Source organism: Nicotiana tomentosiformis, chromosome 2 (assembly GCF_000390325.3).
Source record: "Nicotiana tomentosiformis chromosome 2, ASM39032v3, whole genome shotgun sequence".
NCBI classification, from domain to species: Eukaryota; Viridiplantae; Streptophyta; class Magnoliopsida; order Solanales; family Solanaceae; genus Nicotiana; species Nicotiana tomentosiformis.
The window spans coordinates 57,973,565-57,992,458 of record NC_090813.1 but is presented as its reverse complement, the minus strand read 5'-3'; the positions used below and the strand labels follow the sequence as shown (position 1 = coordinate 57,992,458).

Genomic DNA, 18,894 nt, shown 5'->3' with positions numbered 1-18,894 from the left:
ACTGATATTATATTTAATAAAATGAAAAATATCTTAGTTAAAATGGGTTTGTTATGTCGTTTGAAATCCTTTACATGCTTAGGTGATTTTTCTTCATTTCTTTTGAAGTACTATTTTTGCCTAAAATTACGCAATATTATAATTTTGGAATTTTTTTTTGGTGAGACTAACTTTCGTTATCGTTGAAGTTATAAAACGTGCATTTACATAATAATATATAAAGTAATAATTATTTCATAGAATTCATTTAAAAGTTAATTAAATTAATGCTTTACTTGAAATCTTGTAACGAGAATATAGTGTTTTTTTTCTAAATTTAAGTAAGAGAAAAAGTAAAAAGAAGCTAAGAATAGTGAAAGCCAACGTGACAACTCCCTGTAAAATGTTTTACTGCTTTGGTAAATACCGGTCTCACCACACTCCACAGAGAAACAACAGTTGGAAACTTCCGCTGCTGCTACCAACACTGAATAAAAGCTCTGAGAAAGAAAAGAACACAGGAAACGCCAGAAATAAAACCGCTTACTATTTATTTTCTATTCTGTACGTGAAGCTCTCCCTAAAAGGTGAATTTTTCTGTTCAAAAACCTAATTTGTTTTCAAATTAATAAAAGGTTGGATTTCGGAACAAAAAATTGAGGAATTGAGCTTCCTACTTTGGGTGCTTGCATGTATAAAAATTCATTTATGAGGTGTTCGTTTGAGCTGTTTAAGTTTTCAGTTGCTTATGAGGTGAATTTTTCTTATGCTTTATATTTCGATTTGAAATCTAACTTTATTTTTATCGTAATTGAGTTTATGTGCTGAATATGTTGAGATATTATAATGCCAGGACTCTGAATTTTTTCGTGTTATTATCTAATTGTATTTCAATTTCTAATGTTGAATTTAGAGTTTGCATGTTTTTGCATAAAAAAAAGTGAAGAAGTCTCAAAAGGAACGGAAAATTGGATTTGAGCTTAGCATCTTCGGTTATTTGTTTCTTTTCTAGTACGGAACTTTTGTTACTTAACTGGAGCGTGTGAAAATTCATGTACTTTTAAGGTTGATTTGTAGTTTGAAAGATGAAAAAAATGAATAGTAAGATGTGTCTGTTTTAATTGCATAAGTAATTTGGATTTGTGGCATGGATATCCGTAGGAAATGGGTTTATGTGTAGAAATGCTGAGATATGAGAGAGGAAGAAGTCTGGTCATTATATATGAAGGTTGAATTTAGGTTGTGTATGGAATTACTTATGCTTGTTCAGGTATATTTGTGGTACAGTATGTGCTATTTTTTTGCTGATCCGCCCTTTTCTTTTAACTGCATAGGTTTGTTAATTTGGGGATTCTGTGACAAGCAGCGTCATGACGTCCTCGCTTCATTATCATTCAGGTTATTTTCTGGTTTTCCAGTACACTATTTTGTCGGTGGTATAAATTTGTTTCTCGAGTCCTTAAATGTGTTATGTTGAGCGTGAAGTTAGCTTGATTCACATGTCTTTCATTACTGAGTGATGTCAGTACCCTTGCTCTTCTGCACATATAGTGTGATATGAACCCTTACTCCCGTGGTAGGAAAACCTGGCACATTTTTTGTGTGATTCCTCCAGTTTTCTGAGTTGAAGCATATTCATGACATCAAATGTGCAGCTTGAGAAATTTTCCGTACTATTGTGTAAGATTTTTTATTTATTTATTTATTATTATAAGTATTGTGGAAGATTGTTAAAAAAATGAAGGCAGTTGGAAGAATGCCACTATGCATCCCTTGGCTAATTTGGAATGAAAGATGTAGGTTCTAAAATAACTAAAGGGATGTAAAAAATATAAGATAATGTTGTAAAGCAAATATCCCAGTATGTGTAGATAGTCAAGATTCGGGAGTACTTGTTAGATGACACTGGTTGATCCGATTATCTTTTAATACATTCTTTTGATGCCTTTCATGGTGTGTTATCAATAAAAAGTTGTCTTATCAAAAGATTTTGGCTTATCATAAAAGAAGAAAAGAAATTACTGCCAGTATATGCTTTTGTTTAACATTCGATTTGTAAAGAAACAGAGTCAACTCGGACAAAAGCAGGAGGAGGCTAAAGTAAATTGGGTATGTGCTTTTGGTTACATAATGAAAAGGTTCTAATTCCCGTGTTACTGCAATAAATGTCAGATGGTAGTGAGAATGAACAGCCAGAGAAGCAATCAGAGGCTCACAGCGAGTCTTCATCCCCTGCTACTGGAATGTCTGTGCCTGGTATTGCAACACCAAATATGCACTATGTGATGCCCACTCAACTTGGCAATGGAAATGCTATGGTATATTTGAAGCTCATATTAACTTCTACTGCCAGATTTGTGAAAAATCGCTATTAAGTCCGAATCTGATATCTTCTTCTATGTGGTCATTATTCTTGCTGACAGATGCAACCACCCTCCTGTTCATTCGATCAGATGTGTTCCTAGAAGTGTTAACTTTGATTGAACTAGGGGCCTCGTCAAATAGGCTATAGATATCTCAAGAATTAACTGATTGAAAACAAAAGAGTTAGGGCATGGAAATATATTGATGATGGTTCTGTGAGTATTATCATTGTTGCACTTGTTAATAGGCTTCTTTGTTTTGTGAGATAAAGTGCCCTTGTTCATAGTTGGTCATAACAAGAAATTATGTGGTTCTGATCTTCCTTGACCACTTTGATACTTGAAATAGGGAACCGTGTATAAAACTTGCCCAAATAATTGAATGTGTAAAATCATGAAAGCCCAAGTTGATAATAAATAGGTTAAGGCGGGGCATAATGGAACTATGATTGCACTTATGATTCTTGTATCTAGGGATGAATCCATATGATGCAAAGGATGCCTAGGCTATTATTTTGTGACAGTAATTTCAGATATATGAATTAATATACTGATGTTTCACGTCAACCTATAAATTGAGAAAAGTTGCTTCTTAGATAAGCATAACAGAATAGGCTGGGGTCGTTCGGACTATTTGAGAAAGTAATAGGTGAATATGAACCTAAGAAGAGGCAGATTAATGCATCAAGTCTTAGTAGTATTCCAAATGTACTTGGGAGTAGGATGGGAGATGTTTCTGCTTATAGATTGTCATGTTGTCGACCTGGCTGATATAATAAAGGCTGATAGCCTCTGACTGCGAATTCGAAAATTTGCATATTTCTCGAAGGAGTTAGATATTGCTTTTGATCACTGATAAAAACGTTCAGTTGTGAGAAAAAATACCATGTCTAGTGTGTGCTTATGTAAGTAGCATAATGTTTTGAATGGTGATGTTGTAACATCGAGAATACGTATTTCATGGCTTTTCGATATTTACGACCTGTCATGGGTGGATTTTTCAATCATAACTGAAGACCTTGGGAAAGTTTATATTTCCATTTTAGGCTTGTCTTCTGGTATTTTCATTGGTCTGGCAAATTGGTATGACCAGGTTAGATACACACACTTTTATTTTAATCTCCCTATTTGGTTTTAAGTAAAATCCTGTTTTACAAGCTTGTGTTATATGGAACTAATTCTCTAGGAATTGCTTCGTTTTCAGATTGCGAGATCTGTTTGTCACTCTTGCTCTAGGAACTGCACTTGCCACAATTTGGCTAAAATTTTCGTGTAGGTCTGTTGGCCTAGAGTTTCGTTTAAGGCAAGTCTTTGTCCTATAGGAGGGATACACTAGCAGAATTCCTTGATCACCGTGGAAGGGATGATCTGAATCAAGTAGATTTTTGATGCAGCAGCTTGAAGTATACAGTTAGTTATACTGTAAATGCTTGTCTAAATGCAATTGCTTTTTAAGTTTTGCCAGCTTTCAGCTTCTGGACGAAATTTAGTGCTGTAATTGTTTCCAACTGTCGTTGAAAATCCGTGGTCCCTATTCAGATAGACTGCTGCCTAAAGATTAACCTGGAACTGGATGTTTTAGCTCCCTCCTCTCTTACATTTGACACACATAATACCAGCTATGTTAAGTATTCTTAGTAGGACATCCTTTTTTATTGGACAGCTTCTAAAGAATCTAATAGAGACTATAGATCTTTAAGGTACCAGTTTAGGAGTTATTTGAAGCCCATTTCTGTGTCTACTAATTCTATATACACACTTTGGTGATTGGTTGTCTTGCTTCTATTTTTATGATAATAAATCTGCATCAATTTTTCATTAGTTGCAGGCTCAAACAGCTTATCCTTATCCAGATCCATACTATAGGAGCATCTTTGCACCATACGATGCACAGCCTTATCCTACACAACCTTATCCAGCACAACCAATGGTATTAGATTTTTCTTAACATTTTTCATTTGGAATTTATCTTAGAAATGTCCCTAAAAAGTTGAGAGCTGTATTTATGCCATTTTCTCTCAGGTTCACGTTCAGCTAATGGGAATTCAACAAGCTGGTGTTCCTTTGCCATCAGACGCAATAGACGAACCTGTTTTTGTTAATGCAAAACAGTATCATGGCATCTTGAGGCGTCGACAATCTCGCGCGAAAGCTGAGTCAGAGAAGAAACTTCTGAAAGCTAGGAAGGTATTTCTCGGGAATGCATTTTTGTCTTGTTATTTGTTAAGCTATTTAGTAGTCCAGTATTATTATTTACAGGTTGTTTACAGGTGACCTGGCAGCTTGTTCTTGTTTCATCTGCTGATTTATCATTTCCTAGTTTAAAAGCCTTCTAAATGTTAAAATTGCAAGTTATGCGCATACTTTTAAGGGTCTATGCATTTCTAGTCCTTCTATAAAATAACACATGCATGGATTAGTTATGTTAGGATTATAATACATGATTTGTTATGCCGTGAATAATATATAGGGATTATTATGAGATGAATAATTATGTATGGGTTGTTACACATCAAGTAATATGTAAGGATTGCTATGCAGCTACTTTGAGAGCATCTTTGGTAGATACTTCTTGGTATACTAATATCTGCATTTTGTCCCACATAAAATAATACGTAGATTTCTGCATAAGTTAGGTCGATATTAGTAGTGCAGAGTCTAATGCCAGAAATAAAATACTAAAGGGTCGTTTCGTTTGGAATAAGGCTATTATAGGATTAAAATCCCGGTAACTAAACGACCCCTAAGTTATTAATGTCGAGTTCTATGTTGCAAACCTAACGTATTAGTTATGCAGAATTTTATTCCATGATTGTTTTTCCTTATGAGGCCAACCAAATGACGCCAAAATCTTAAATTTCTTTTGGAAAGCTGAGCATGAAAGAGACAGCAGAGCAAGTTCTCAAATAGATTTTTGCTGGACTGTAACTTTAGACCCCTCTTTTTTCTGTTGCTACACGTAAAAGATCTTAGTAGTTGATAGCATGCCATATTATTTTCGCATTACATTGTACAAAGGTTTTTGATGCAACAAAAGCTCTTAATTTTAGAACATCTATATTATTGATCAGTTGTCCATCAAAGTTGCTATAATCTTTGGGCATACATCATTTAGATGTAATAAGAAAAGACCCTTAATTTGGAGCTGGGGAAAATTTTTCTTGCTGTTTGACATACTTTCATTAATTACCTTTTGAGGGAGCATCATAGAGTTGCAGGTTACATGTGCTGTAGTTTCAAATTCACTCCGTCTTGAAAGTTCAAGTACAAGAAAGAAAGCAGTTTTGGCTAACTGCTTTTTCAACCTTCTTATGCATTACATACCGAGCCTGATATAGCCTATTAAAAAAGTTTTAAAGCCTGTCTTTGGAATTCTCGGGTTTAGTGATCTAATTGCATAATCCTCGTTTGACAAATTTTGAGAGCTACTCATGGTTCCATTTAAATGGAAATAGTGGAAGTATATTTGCACATGGAGCAATGTGAAAGCAAAAAAATGTGATTAAATATTTCGTTTGTAAAATAAACATAATACTGCAAGATCTAATGCATATTTTGGGGCTAATTTATCTAGATTGGTACTGCTCCAAGTTCGCTTTGGACCCAGCAGAATCTGGTTTTAACTTTTGTGTAGAATTCATCATGAAGAACTAATACCTCAAACTGGGATAGAACAGGATCACTTTGCTCCTAGAAATCTGGATTTAGTTTCCTAAGGGTTTCTATGTGTTGCTCACGGTAATGGGGGGACTACGTGATGTTTTACCTAACTTTTTTGTACTTTCAATATCTTTTCCTTTTTGCTTTGTGCGTCTCTTTTCAGCCAGGAAAATACTTTCGAAAGTATTCTTGCTTTTTTCTTCTATTGAAACTTCGTTTTTGATTGTAGAAATTCCCATTAACATCAGAAATAAAACTGAATAAACGAAAACCTCCAATGCTCATGTTCTTTGACCTGGGCTCTCCAAGGCTCTTCCAATCTCGGACCATTCCCTGGACTACCTTCCTGCTACTGAAATTTATGTGATGATTTTGACGGCTTTCAAATCTTATTCAATCTGATTAGATATGTAACTGAAACAAAGTGATTCCATTTCGGGTTCGTAATTTGAGGATCTATCTCCTATAAAAAAGAATCTTATCTATTAATTTGTGTATCTGGAAAGTTATGGGTTCTGATCAATAATGTGTTTTACTCCGTAATAAATAGCTCAAAGATGAATATCAACTGTGCTGGACCATCTCTGCCAGACCCAATATCATACAGTTGGTAATGAGGTGCCTTACCCCATGATAGAAGTTCTTATATCTGTTTCTGAGGCTATGTTATTCCAGCACCAATTCCTTGGGAAGCTCACAGTGCAAAATAATCTTGCAGCCGTACTTGCATGAATCACGCCATTTGCATGCACTGAAAAGAGCTAGAGGATGTGGGGGTCGTTTTACAGCGAAGAAAACTGATAACCAGCAGAAACAGGACGAATCAGGTGATAACTCACAGGTCAACATTAATCTTGAGTCTGAAAAAAACGAGGTTGCTTCTGCAGAGAACGCCTCTTGATTTATGCAGCAATGCAATGTCAAGGGTCTTTGTGGACCACGAAAACAGCATGCTTTCGTCAAAGTGAAACTGTGGCAGCTGGACAAAATAAGGGTGATTGTGGTGTTCTGTATGATTATCTCAGTATAGAAAGATCTGAATAGGCTACTTGTTTGAGAGTTACAAAGTGGTCACTGGGCGTATATTCTCAAAATACTATCTTTCTGAACTTGTTCGTATACATTCTTCTTATCCTGTTGATTTGTAATTACTTTGAGATTTGTTCAAACTGTAGCTCTGGTAGCTTTACAAAATATTGAGTCAGAAAGTAGAGTTCACAACATTTGACATTATGTCCGTTAGTTTAGGAAGATAAGCTTGTAGTGCTGCTGGTTGATGGACTCTCATTTCGAAGATCATGCGTTTTTGTGTCAATATCTCGGTAATAAGAAAAGTTTCCACTGTGATTACTGCTGCTTGACTTTTGTCTTGCAAAGCAACGGGTCTTATATTCATGTCTTGTGTTTACTTTTAGACGTTCCCAGTCGTGGTGGCTCTGTTAAATTTTGGAAATATTGAATGAGGAAGTAGGGTTCCTTGTACAGTAACATTTAAAATTACGTTCTGTTAGTTTAGGGTAATAAAGGAAACTTGCTATTTCCAGGTGCAGCCACAATGACATGCCCATTTGAGAAATGAAAATCACTAGGGGAAAAAAAGGTTTTAATACATATATGCCAACTTTAGTTGAAGACAAAATTCCCGTTTAACACAGGCCGTATTTCACACCAACGTTTGCCAAAAGTGCCTACCTCTCGCGAACTTTAAGTGCGTAATTGACAACAAATGGATAAGTTAAGACTAATTATGTACTTTCCCTTACTTGGCTGTATAATCAATCAATGCTACTTTCTGCCTCTAGACCAAATATCAAATTTTGGGCAGTGTATATCATCCTTGGCCATTGTTCACTCATCACTTATCCATCCATTACCGATTCAACTTAAATTTTATGTTTAACCTACAGATCGAGCATCACCTTTTAGGAATCCAAGTTACGGCAACAGAACATCCAATACACCCCCGTTATTCAATGACAAAGTTCTCTCTCGGATCAGGTTCACAAATATTGTAGGACAGAGAAATTAACTCCACCCATAGACCAATGCAGAATTCATATACCTTATACTACAGCAAGAGGCCTGGGGGGTAAGGTCGGAAATCTAGTATAACCCTTTCTGGAACAAAAATATAAATCATAATTTCAGAAGCCAAAGAATTCAGCGAGTAACAGAACAAGAAGAAAGAAAAGAATTCAGCGAGTAACAGAACAAGAAGAAAGTCAAAATCTTCAACTCATCGCACAAAATTTATGTCTTGACATGATGTTTCAAACAAAATGAAAGCTAATGAAACAAACAAGTCTAACGCTCTTAAAGCCTTAGGTGTTGGTAGCCCTGGTGTAAATCTGCTGGCTAGCATGAGCAGACACCATCCTGATCGACCCTCTAGCCATCAAATCCCTAATTGCCTTCCTAGCAAGGGATCCACTAATCTGCAAATTCAATCAAATGAACAGTATTAGCATAAGGATATCAGCATATAAAATAAGTTGCCTATACCAACTTACTGTCAATATCCAAAGTATCATAAAAAAGTCGGAAAATTCAACAAGACTAAATTTCTTTCATTCAAGAATGAGTCTGCAACAAATCAAAACTGATTCTCCCACACAGCAGCAGAGCCACAGTGTTGAACACTGTCGCATGAAAATTCAACTGTATATATGTTAGATATTACGTTTTTTTTTTACATTTCTTTAGATTTTGGACCCTTGGCAAAATTCCTGCATTTGCCACAGCTGCCACATCCAAATCCAAGTAGCTCCCAACTCTCTTTTAGAGGAAGATCAAAACGAACTTCCACATTTGAGAAGTTTTTTTCTGTAACCAACTCTCAAGTGTTGTGGGTAATAGGGGAGAAGAGGTCTTTCAAAAGCACTATAGAACAACCCCAAACCCACATGAAATCAATTGGGTGCAAAGCTACTAGTAACCATTTTTCCAATCTCAATTAAACCAATTTGGAATATAGCCACTAGGTATGATTCAATCTTTTAGTTTCCCTGCCTTGGAACATAAATTGAGGTTTTTAACAAACTTTTTATTTTGAAAACACTCATTTTCTCCAAAAGCAAAGACAAAAGCAATTCTTCCAATCATGAGAGTCCAAAAGTAAACTGAAAAATATTCTCAAAGAAACACTGATAAATAATTTCTATTTCAAACGCAACTAGAAGATCATGCTATCATGGTGTACGTCTTATAATCCATGTTTCAGTAAACAGAAAAGGGCATATACCAAGACACAAAATATACATTTCATGTTAAATTTGTATTGTTACTCTATATGTAGCAAGATAAATTTGCATTGTTAATCTATTTTTGAGAGTAATGTAATTCTAAAAACAACTTACATACAACACATTTCCTAAGTCACAATGAACAAAATCATAATTTATCAATAACCGGGGCAATAAAAGCGCAATTGTCCCTTGTTTAAATAATCCAACACAATAAGCAAGCATATTAAGCTGTCACAAAGCACAAAACTTAAAATTCAACCTACTAAACACTTAGATCCATACCCTCAAACGGTCGGAGAGGACGGAAGGGGTGATGAGCTTATACTTAGGGGCTTCAGACAGGAGCTTGTCGTAAGTGGCCTTATCGAACAAAACCATGTTGTTCACCTTTTCCTTTTGCTTTCCCTTGCTCCACTTCTGTCAATTCAAAAAATACCAACAACATTAAAACCCTCAAATATTCCAACAAAAACGAATAATTGAAGTCATATCAAAAAGGAAAAAGCTATGACCTTCTTCTTCTGCTTTCCACCACCAGACTTGGCGGGTTTGGACGATGGAGGAGGAGCTGCCTTCTTCGGAGCCTGCAAAAATGGCCAACATATCAGCATTCAATTCTCAAACATTTATATATATATATATATATGACAGCAGAGAAGCTTACCATTGATGGCGGAACTGCGCAAGGGGGTATGGGGGGAGGGGAGTATCGGAGGCTAGGGTAAGAGAGGAGGAGAAGTGGAGTGCTAAGAGCAAAGGCGCTATTTCTAGACCTGTATCTATACCTGGGGAATTCTAGGGTTTTTTTATTGGATCAACTCAGATGGGCTTAACTTATTTTGGGCCGATGAGTACTCAGCCTTAAATACATTACAAAAAAATTGCAGAAATATAACACCTTTTGGGTTGGTTTTAATTTTTAACCAATGTTTGTCCATGGGTAGAGCTTTAAGGTCAAAAGTTAAAATTATTGCCCATAGGACAAGAGAGAGGAAACACTTATTAAACTTGATGTTTTGCCCTTGGGACAAGCGTGGACGAGTATTCAAAACTATCCACTTTGAGGGTTATTTGTGACCTAGTTTTAAGTCTTTATATTAAAACATCTAGCATCTCCTAATGTATTTGAAAAAATAATTACAACACAAGTCCGTTCCAATTTTTTTTTTTATTTTAAACTCCAGGACATTATGCTGGAGTTTGAAACTTTTTACATGTGAAAATTATGCTAGAATTTGAAATTTGATTGTCCAAGCTTTTTCATCATATACCATGAATTAATATAAGTATTCATCGCACAGTGATCAAATCTACTCAATCAAATTAGATATCTATTCATTGGTAGCCATCACAACATCCTATCGAGGAAATGATATTTTGTGCCTGCTTACAACTTGAATAGAAGAAAATGGTCTTTTTCATATCTCTTGTTTGTTATTTTCAGATTTTTTATGCGTAAAATTGAATATCGCTTGTAAAAAGACATAAAACTAAAAATAATTTTGTAAAAGGACTACAAAACCAATTCTCCTCCAAGGAGCATGGTCAGTCTTTTTGTCCATTTTACGTATTAAAGTAAATTTAATACCTCTGATTCAACATGGACATGGTATAGATTTAGGCTATCTTTTAAACATAGCTTTAGCCATCACGATTTCCTTCTAATGCTTCCAAACTCATTTTTCAAATGCTCATCTGTTTTCTACTCATAAATAAATAAGTATATTGATAAATAAATAAAAAATATGTTAAAATATGTAGAAGAGTCATAAAAAGTGCTCGACATGTCTGCTATTTGTCATTTATTTCAACTTTATTAATTTAATTTGATTTTATTTCTAACAATGAATATGATCCGGAGATAATATGTAACATTGTACTCTTCCATATTCAACACCCAATTATGAATCATATTAGTTTAAGTGAATGGTTCGGATAGCAGAGTCGTTCGATTATACGTACTGAAAGTGTTATCTTTTAAATCATTGCCATTTTGTGTTCATCTATCTATCTGGCATGAAATTTACAATTGAAATTACCTTTTTATTGTTACACAAATAGCCTGCCAGACTCAATGTTTACTTTTTCTAGCCAGTATACATAAATTATACGTATTTATATATATTATACATAAATTTTACATAAATTATATATCCGCCGGCTATTTTTATCTTAAGAGATTAAGTGGGACGGCTATTTGTGTTAATTCTTTCCCTTTTTCAAGCCTTTTTTGGATTGGCAAAATTGCATTAAACTTCATAAAAGAACACTTTTTCACCACTAGCAAGTGCACATGATGGTGTCATAGAAGTATAATTTGAAATTAAATAAGAAAACAGTCCAACTTACACTTTGTATACGGTCAAAATCGGGCTCGCCCCTTGTGTGATTAATCGAGATTGGAATATGATAGGTTAAAGTTCGACCTCGTATTACATCGAACCATGATGCAAAATTAGATCGTCGAGCTCGTGACCCAAAGATCGCTCAGGATCGAGATCGAAGAAAACTTACCGAGCCAAATAACGGACTAGCCGAAATATTCGCGATCGGTCGAGGATCACGGCGGAATTCTCGGCACATATTAAGGAGAGCCCGAGTAATTAGAAAATCATAAGTTTTTTACCTTGTATAGAATTGTACCAAGAGTAGGACACCCCTACTATATAAAGTGGGGTCTGATTATTTGTAATAGACATCATATCAACGCAACATAAAGTAATATACTGACACTTTCTAGCTTCTATTATCTTGTTACTCTATTAGCATGTTCATACTTCAGTTGAAACATCTTTGGTTCGAAGGTAGTCAAACTCAAGGGCCAAGGCAATTTGATACGCGTGGTTTGCATTTATTCTTCTATTGTCAATTTCAATATTAATCTGTCTTCTTAATTTGTGCCAAGTTATATCACGTATCCTTAAAACCGCGTATAAATTCAATTGTTATCCATTTTTTTTGGGTAAACAGTTTGGCGTCCACCGTGGGGCTAAGGATAATAGTAATTATTTCGTGCAAACTTTCATAACACACATTATTTTACTCTTATTCTTTGGAGTATTTTTTATTCCAGGACCAAAATGTCTAACTCACAATCGGCACCCCTTCATGTTGACAATGATTCTGGCCACCACGGCGAAAATGACAACACAACACCAGGAAATGACGTACCTCTGGTCGATCTCGATGGAGTTCCGGTTGTAGATCCGGTTGACGTCAGTTCGCATGTACCCATCAACGTAAATTTGGTCGTCGATCCCGAGGGCAGTGTCCGTAGGGATGGTCGATCAGCCGCTCAAAGCACCCATGGCGGCGAAGAGGGTGGGATCAGCCTGCGTGTAATCTTTGAAATGTTGCAGGCTCAACAGGCAGTGATAGCCCAGCTCCAAAACCCGAATCGCCCACCGGACAGGATCGAGACCGAGCTATCCCAGGAAGTTGTCCACAAGGTCGAATCAGCTTCAATGAAATCGAACGAGAAAGAATCGGGGACCGACCCTGCAATCATGAAGATGCTCGAAGAGTTGACAAAACGAATCGAGTCGGGGAAAAAGAAGATCGAGGCAAACGATAAGAAAGTGGAAACTTACAATTCCATGGTCGATCAAATCCCGGGGGCACCACCGATATTGAAGGGTCTGGACTCCAAAAAAATTGTACAAAAGCCTTTCCCCCCGAGCGCGGATCCCAAACCGATTCCCAAGAAATTCCGAATGCCCAAAATTTCTAAATATAACGGAACGACCGACCCGAATGAGCATGTCACCTCTTATACATGCGCTATCAAAGGGAATGATCTAGAGGATGATGAGATCGAATCAGTCTTGCTAAAGAAATTAGGAGAGACCCTGTCAAAGGGGGCTATGATATGGTACTACAATTTGCCACCTAATTCTATTGACTCATTTGCTATGCTTGCAGATTCTTTCGTAAAGGCACACGCCGGAGCCATCAAGTTCGAAACCAGAAAATCAGACATTTTCAAGGTAAGGCAGAAGGACAACGAAATGCTTAGAGAATTCGTGTCTCGATTCCAAATGGAACAGATGGACCTGCCACCAGTCATCGATGATTGGGAAGTTCAAGCTTTCACCCAAAGACTCAATGTTCGAAGATCGATGGCTTCGTAGTAGTTGAAGTAGAATTTGATAGAATACCCGGTTGTCACTTGGGCCAATGTACATAATCGGTATCTATCGAAGATCAGGGTCTAAGACGACCAACTCGGGGCTCCTTCCGGGTCCGTTTATCCTATCAGACCCGTCGACAGAATTAAGAGGGATATCGACTGATAACCGAGGTCGAACAGATAATGATATCAACCATATAATAGAGATCGCAGGAGCGGCGGACCTGGGCGGAATATTGTACGAAATGAAAAGAGAAGTGATCGAGGTCAGAGCTCTCGAGGGCTCATGAGTAAGAACGGATTCGACAAGCCCATCGGACCTAAAAAGGCACCTCGGTTATCAGAGTACAACTTTATTATTGACGCAGCCGCCATCGTATCAGCTATCGGACGTATCAAAGATACCGGATGGCCTCGACCTCTACAAATCGATCCAACACAAAGGAATCCTAACTGAATATGAAAATATCATGGCACACATGGACACATAACGAAGGATTGTCGACAATTGAGAGAAGAAGTACCTTGATTATTCAACAATGGGCATCTTCGAGAATTTCTGAGTGACCGAGCTAAGAATCATTTCAGAAATAGGGATTCTAATAAACAGAATGAACAAGACGAGCCCCAACACGTCATTCATATGATCATCGGAGGGGTCGATGTTTCTCAAGGTCCGGTGATAAAACGCACCAAAGTATCAATTATAAGGGAAAAACGGACTCGAGATTACATACCATAAGGAACTTTATCTTTCAACGACGAGGACGCAGAAGGAATCATGCAACCCTATAATGATGCACTGGTAATTTCTGTACTCATGAATAAAACTCAAGTTAAACGCGTGTTAATTGATCTAGGTAGTTCGGCCAACATCATTCGATCGAGGGTTGCAGAACAACTCGACCTACAGGACCAAATCGTGCACGCGGCCCGAGTGCTAAATGGATTCATCATGGCTTGCGAAACTACTAAGGGAGAAATAACGTTGCCGGTAAACATAGCCGGTACCACCCAAGAGACCAAGTTTTATGTGATCGAAGGGGACATGAGGTACAATGCCCTATTCGGGAGGCCATGGATCCACAACATGAGGGTTGTTCCCTCGACCCTTCACCAGGTATTAAAAATTCCGACACCATAAGGGATAAAGACAGTTTATGGGATGCAACCCGCCGCAAAGGATATGTTTGTCGTCGATGAAGTAATTCTGATATCAACACTCTCATCGACAAAGGACTCAGGTTCGAAAGCGAAACAGAAAGCCAAATAGCAATCATCGATGCCAGCCTCAACCCAATAGGACAAGCAAGGTATTGACGAATACGACGATCACGGGGTTCCTCGATCCTTTATAGCTCCCGATGATTTTGATGCTACTAAATCAACGGGCGAAGAGATGGAGCAAGTCATACTGATCGAACATCTACCCGATCGAAAGGTATACTTGGGCACGTGATTAACTCATGAGCTCAAGAAAAGACTCATTCAATTTCTTATTGCTAATATGGATTGTTTTGCTTGGTCCCATCTCGATATGACAGGTATTCCACCGGAGATCACCACTCACAAACTAAGCCTGGACCTAAAATTCCATCCGGTCAAGCAGAAAAGGAGACCGCAGTCCGAGATCAAGCATGTTTTCATCAAAGACGAGGTAACTAAACTCCTTAAAATAGGGTCCATCCGGGAAGTCAAATACCCGCAATGGCTAGCATACATAGTGGTAGTCCCTAAAAAGGGAATAAAATAAGAATGTATGTGGATTACAAGGATTTAAATAAGGCATGCCCCAAAGACTCTTTCTCGTTGCCTATCATCGATCGCATGATCGCCGCCACGGCCGACCACGAGATTATAACGATCTGACCGGTCGTTTTGAGTATTTACACTTCGCTCGGTTGTTTGAGGGAATGAGTAGCTTCATATTATGTATTATGACTTATGTGAATCATCGGTTTTGGTTTTCAGGTTATTCGGATTTGATTTGAAAGAATGATTCTCAGCTAGAAGCTTTAAATTTGAAAGAGTTGACCAAGTTTGACTTTTTGTGAATTTGAACACGGAACAGGGTTTTGATTGTTCCATTAGCTCCGTTCGGTGATTTCAAACTTAGGAGCGCGTCCGGATTGTGATTCGGAGGTCCGTAGTTGAATTTGGCTCGAAATGGCGAAAGTTGAAATTTTGAAAAGTTTGACCGGGAGTGGACCTTTTGATATCGGGGTTGGATTCTGATTTTGGAAGTTGGAACAGGTCCGTAATGTCAAATGTGACTTGTGTGCAAAATTTGAGGTCATTCTGGATTGATTTGCTATGTTTCGGCACGAGTTATTGAATTTAAAAGTTCAAAGTTCATAGATTTCGATTTGAGGTGTGATTCGTCGTTTTGATGTTGTTATGCGTGATTTGAGGCCTCGAGTAGGTCTGTGTGATGTTATTGGAATTGTTGGTATCTTCGGACGGGGTCCCGAGTGGCTCAAATGAGTTTTGGATGAGGTTCAGATCATTTTCACTTCATGTTGCATTGTTGAAGGCTGTTGGTTCTGGTATGATCGCACCTGCGGTTAATTTGCGCAGGTGAGATGGCCACAGAAATGACAAAGGCGTCGCAGAGGCGAGGTGAGTGCTAGGTGAGGAAGACTGCAGAAGCAGAGATTTGGGCGCATATGCGGATGCACATGTGCGAAGTGATGGAGCGCAGGAGCGAGGTAGTGCGCAGGTACGGATGGTGGCTCGCACATGCGATGGCGCAGAAACGGATATTTTGTCTTCAGGTACGAGGGTCGAGTTCTCGGCTGATACCGCAGAAGTGTAGGTTATGTCGCAGAAGCGGCTAATGTGCCGCAGGTGCAAAAATGCTGGCAGAAGCTAGAAATCGAGGCTTTGGTTCTTTCTTCATATTTTGTGATGTGGGACTCGGATTGAGGCGATTTTTGGAGAAATTTTCATCACAAGGATTAGGGTATGTGTTCTCTACTCGATTTTGGTTATATTTCATGAATCTACCTTCGTTTTTGGTAATTGGATTGTGAATTTTAAAGAGAAAATTGAGGGTTTTGGCCTAAAGTTTCATAATATGAATTTTTGAGTTTTGAACATCGAATTGGAGTCGGATTTGAGTGAAACTAGTATGGTTGGACTCGTAATTGAATGGAATGTTGAATTTTGTAAATTTTGTAGGATTCCGAGGTGCAATCCTGGGTTGGGCTTTTGGCCGATTTTGGGCTTTTGATTCAAGATTTGATCATTTTTGATCGGGATTGGTTCCTTCAGCATTGTTTGATGTATTTGAGTTGTTTTTGGTTAGTTTCGAGCCGTTCGGAGGTCGGAACGCGCGGGATGGCATTTTAGAACATCGCTTGGCCTGCTCGGTATTGAAATTGGCTTGTTCGAGGTAAGTAACTCTTATAATCTTGGAGCTGATGGTATGAAACCCAGAAATATGTGTTATGTGATTAGTGTTGAGGTGACGCACATGCTAAGTGACGGACTTGTGGGCGTGCTCCATGTGAATTGAGACTCTGTTGTTCCCATGGCATTGTATAATGGTCCTACTTTGTTCATATCCGTGTTTTCAGTGATAAAGTAGTTAAGCTGTCAATCATGCTAGATATCATATTTAGGCATTATGCCGATACTGTTTGGACCCATAGTGGTCGTTTCTTATTGTCATCTCACTGATTTCATTGATATTTCATACTTAGTCATATCCATGCATTCATACCATATCTCAGTCTCAGATATTATTTATTGATACATCATATCATTGTTGTCGGGCTAGTTTCATGACATTGTGAGCTCGTGAGTGAGACTGGAGAGATTGATGTCTGAGTGAGGTCGAGTGCCTGAGTGAGAGTGACATTTTAGGATCGGGCTGCACGCCGCAGCATATTATATTGATTATATTTTATATGGATCGGGTTGCACGTCGTAACGAGCCTGAGGGCTGTATGTATATGGATCGGGTTGCACGCTGCAACGAGCCTTAGGGCTGTATATATATATATATATATGGATCGAGTTGCACGCCGCAATGAGCTTTATGGCTATTTATATGTTATGGGATCGGGCTGCACGCCGCGACGATATAGAGTTTGAGCTGAAGGAGCCCCTCCGGAGTCTGCACACCCCCAATCATCGCAATCGACTATATATATGTGGATCGGGTTGCATGCCACAACGGGCCTTATGGTCATATATGGATCGGGCTGCACACCACAACGAGTATTGTACAACGCTGAGTGATTGATTGTGCTGAGCATAGTGAGAGAGAATGTGAGATAGTGAGATTGAGTGTACATGAGCTCATTGTTACATCCCATGTTTTCGTACGTGAAAGTACGCTATAAGTAAATTGATGAAAGCTCGAAAATGAGATATTACATCCCGCATTTTCGTACGTTAAAGTTTCGTCGTAAGTTAATCGACATAAGTTCAAGGACAAGATTATTTTTGAGGTTGTAAGTATTATTATATTTCAAACAAGTTATAAGTAAATTCGTGAAGGTAAGGGGGTAAACGAATCGAAGAAAATGAGTTTCGTCGAAATTTGACATTTAAAAAAAAAATACGGTCCAAGCTGTATTACCCCGTATTTATGGACTAGTGCTATACTACATGACCATGTTAGTAAGGTATATGAAGTATATTAGTATTTAAGTGAAATAAGAGTTAGAAATTGATTGTTTGGAATTAGTATAAGTGGATAAGTGTAAAAAAAAATGTGTTGTCCACGTGGGACCATGACAATTAAAGAAAGAGGTGACTAGTTTGTATTAAAGTGTGTCATTTATTGGGCAATCATGATTTTCAAAGTGGTGGCAAATGGGGGTGAACCCCCCCCTCCCCCATATATATATATTATATCAAATATAATCTTGGATAGTTCTATTTTTGGATATGCTTTAAATTATACACTTGATATGAGAAAGTTTATAAATGGAATTTTCTTTGTTATAAAGATAGAAATTATTTTCTCACAAGAAAAGAATATTATCTTTTTACTGTTTTAAGAATTAAGCGTACGAAAATTTATACTCTTTATACGAGATTAGGAAAATTAGAAGTTAATAAAATATATGTATTTTTACATGGATATTTTAATGAAATAATAGTGTATGTATTACTTTTATATGGTACCATAATTTATTGATATTTTAATATTTGAATAATGGTACTTTAGGATGAGGACAAGGTTTCTAACTTTGTTTTGACATTATTTTACGTGATAGTGTCTACTCAATTAGATATCTATATATTATTATATTAATAAAATTGTTAGAGGATGTCAATCAACCTCGTGGGTAGGATCAAAGTCCCTTTTCTTTAATTTAATGAATGACTTGCCTTTATATTAACGTATTTCTTATGCATTTCATGCATTTATACATGTACATTGATCCATGACCAGAAGCCGTTATATACGCGTATATTATATGTATATGGGATATGAGAAAAGGTTACGACGTTATATACGCACCACCACCAGATCAGCTGGTATACGTTGATGATTTGCCCA

The 18,894-nt window shown here is 37.4% G+C and overlaps 2 protein-coding genes across 9 annotated transcripts; one reads left to right on the top strand and one right to left on the bottom strand.

Annotated features, from left to right (window-relative positions):
- Positions 1-397: 397 nt before the first annotated feature.
- Positions 398-7,352, top strand: LOC104108854 (nuclear transcription factor Y subunit A-7). 8 transcript variants are annotated; one of them, XM_009617989.4, is made up of 7 exons: positions 413-566; positions 1,314-1,377; positions 2,152-2,297; positions 4,171-4,272; positions 4,365-4,529; positions 6,553-6,612; positions 6,721-7,352. In XM_009617989.4, the coding sequence occupies exons 2-7, from the start codon at positions 1,350-1,352 to the stop codon at positions 6,901-6,903; spliced, it is 684 nt and encodes a 227-aa protein (XP_009616284.1). In that variant the 5' UTR covers positions 413-566; positions 1,314-1,349; the 3' UTR covers positions 6,904-7,352. The 8 variants fall into 8 exon arrangements, with proteins under 8 accessions (XP_009616285.1, XP_009616286.1, XP_009616284.1 ...); XM_009617986.4 differs by having other exon boundaries at positions 4,165-4,272; XM_009617987.4 differs by having other exon boundaries at positions 429-543; positions 4,165-4,272.
- A 765-nt stretch (positions 7,353-8,117) lies between these two features.
- Positions 8,118-10,083, bottom strand: LOC104108853 (small ribosomal subunit protein eS25). Its single transcript, XM_009617984.4, has 4 exons — positions 9,912-10,083; positions 9,760-9,831; positions 9,530-9,664; positions 8,118-8,437 (listed from the first exon to the last, which is right to left on the bottom strand). The coding sequence occupies exons 1-4, from the start codon at positions 9,912-9,914 to the stop codon at positions 8,324-8,326; spliced, it is 324 nt and encodes a 107-aa protein (XP_009616279.1). The 5' UTR covers positions 9,915-10,083; the 3' UTR covers positions 8,118-8,323.
- Positions 10,084-18,894: the final 8,811 nt, after the last annotated feature.

Excerpts from the sequence above, each read along its gene's own strand:
- LOC104108854 (XM_009617986.4), top strand. The coding sequence starts at position 1,350 with ATGACGTCCTCGCTTCATTATCATTCAG. Across the intron at positions 4,530-6,552 it reads AACTTCTGAAAGCTAGGAAG|CTCAAAGATGAATATCAACT; the intron begins GTATTTCTCGGG and ends CGTAATAAATAG. Across the intron at positions 6,613-6,720 it reads GACCCAATATCATACAGTTG|CCGTACTTGCATGAATCACG; the intron begins GTAATGAGGTGC and ends ATAATCTTGCAG.
- LOC104108853 (XM_009617984.4), bottom strand. Across the intron at positions 9,665-9,759 it reads GTGGAAAGCAGAAGAAGAAG|AAGTGGAGCAAGGGAAAGCA; the intron begins GTCATAGCTTTT and ends TTGAATTGACAG. Across the intron at positions 8,438-9,529 it reads TCCTCTCCGACCGTTTGAGG|ATTAGTGGATCCCTTGCTAG; the intron begins GTATGGATCTAA and ends TTGAATTTGCAG.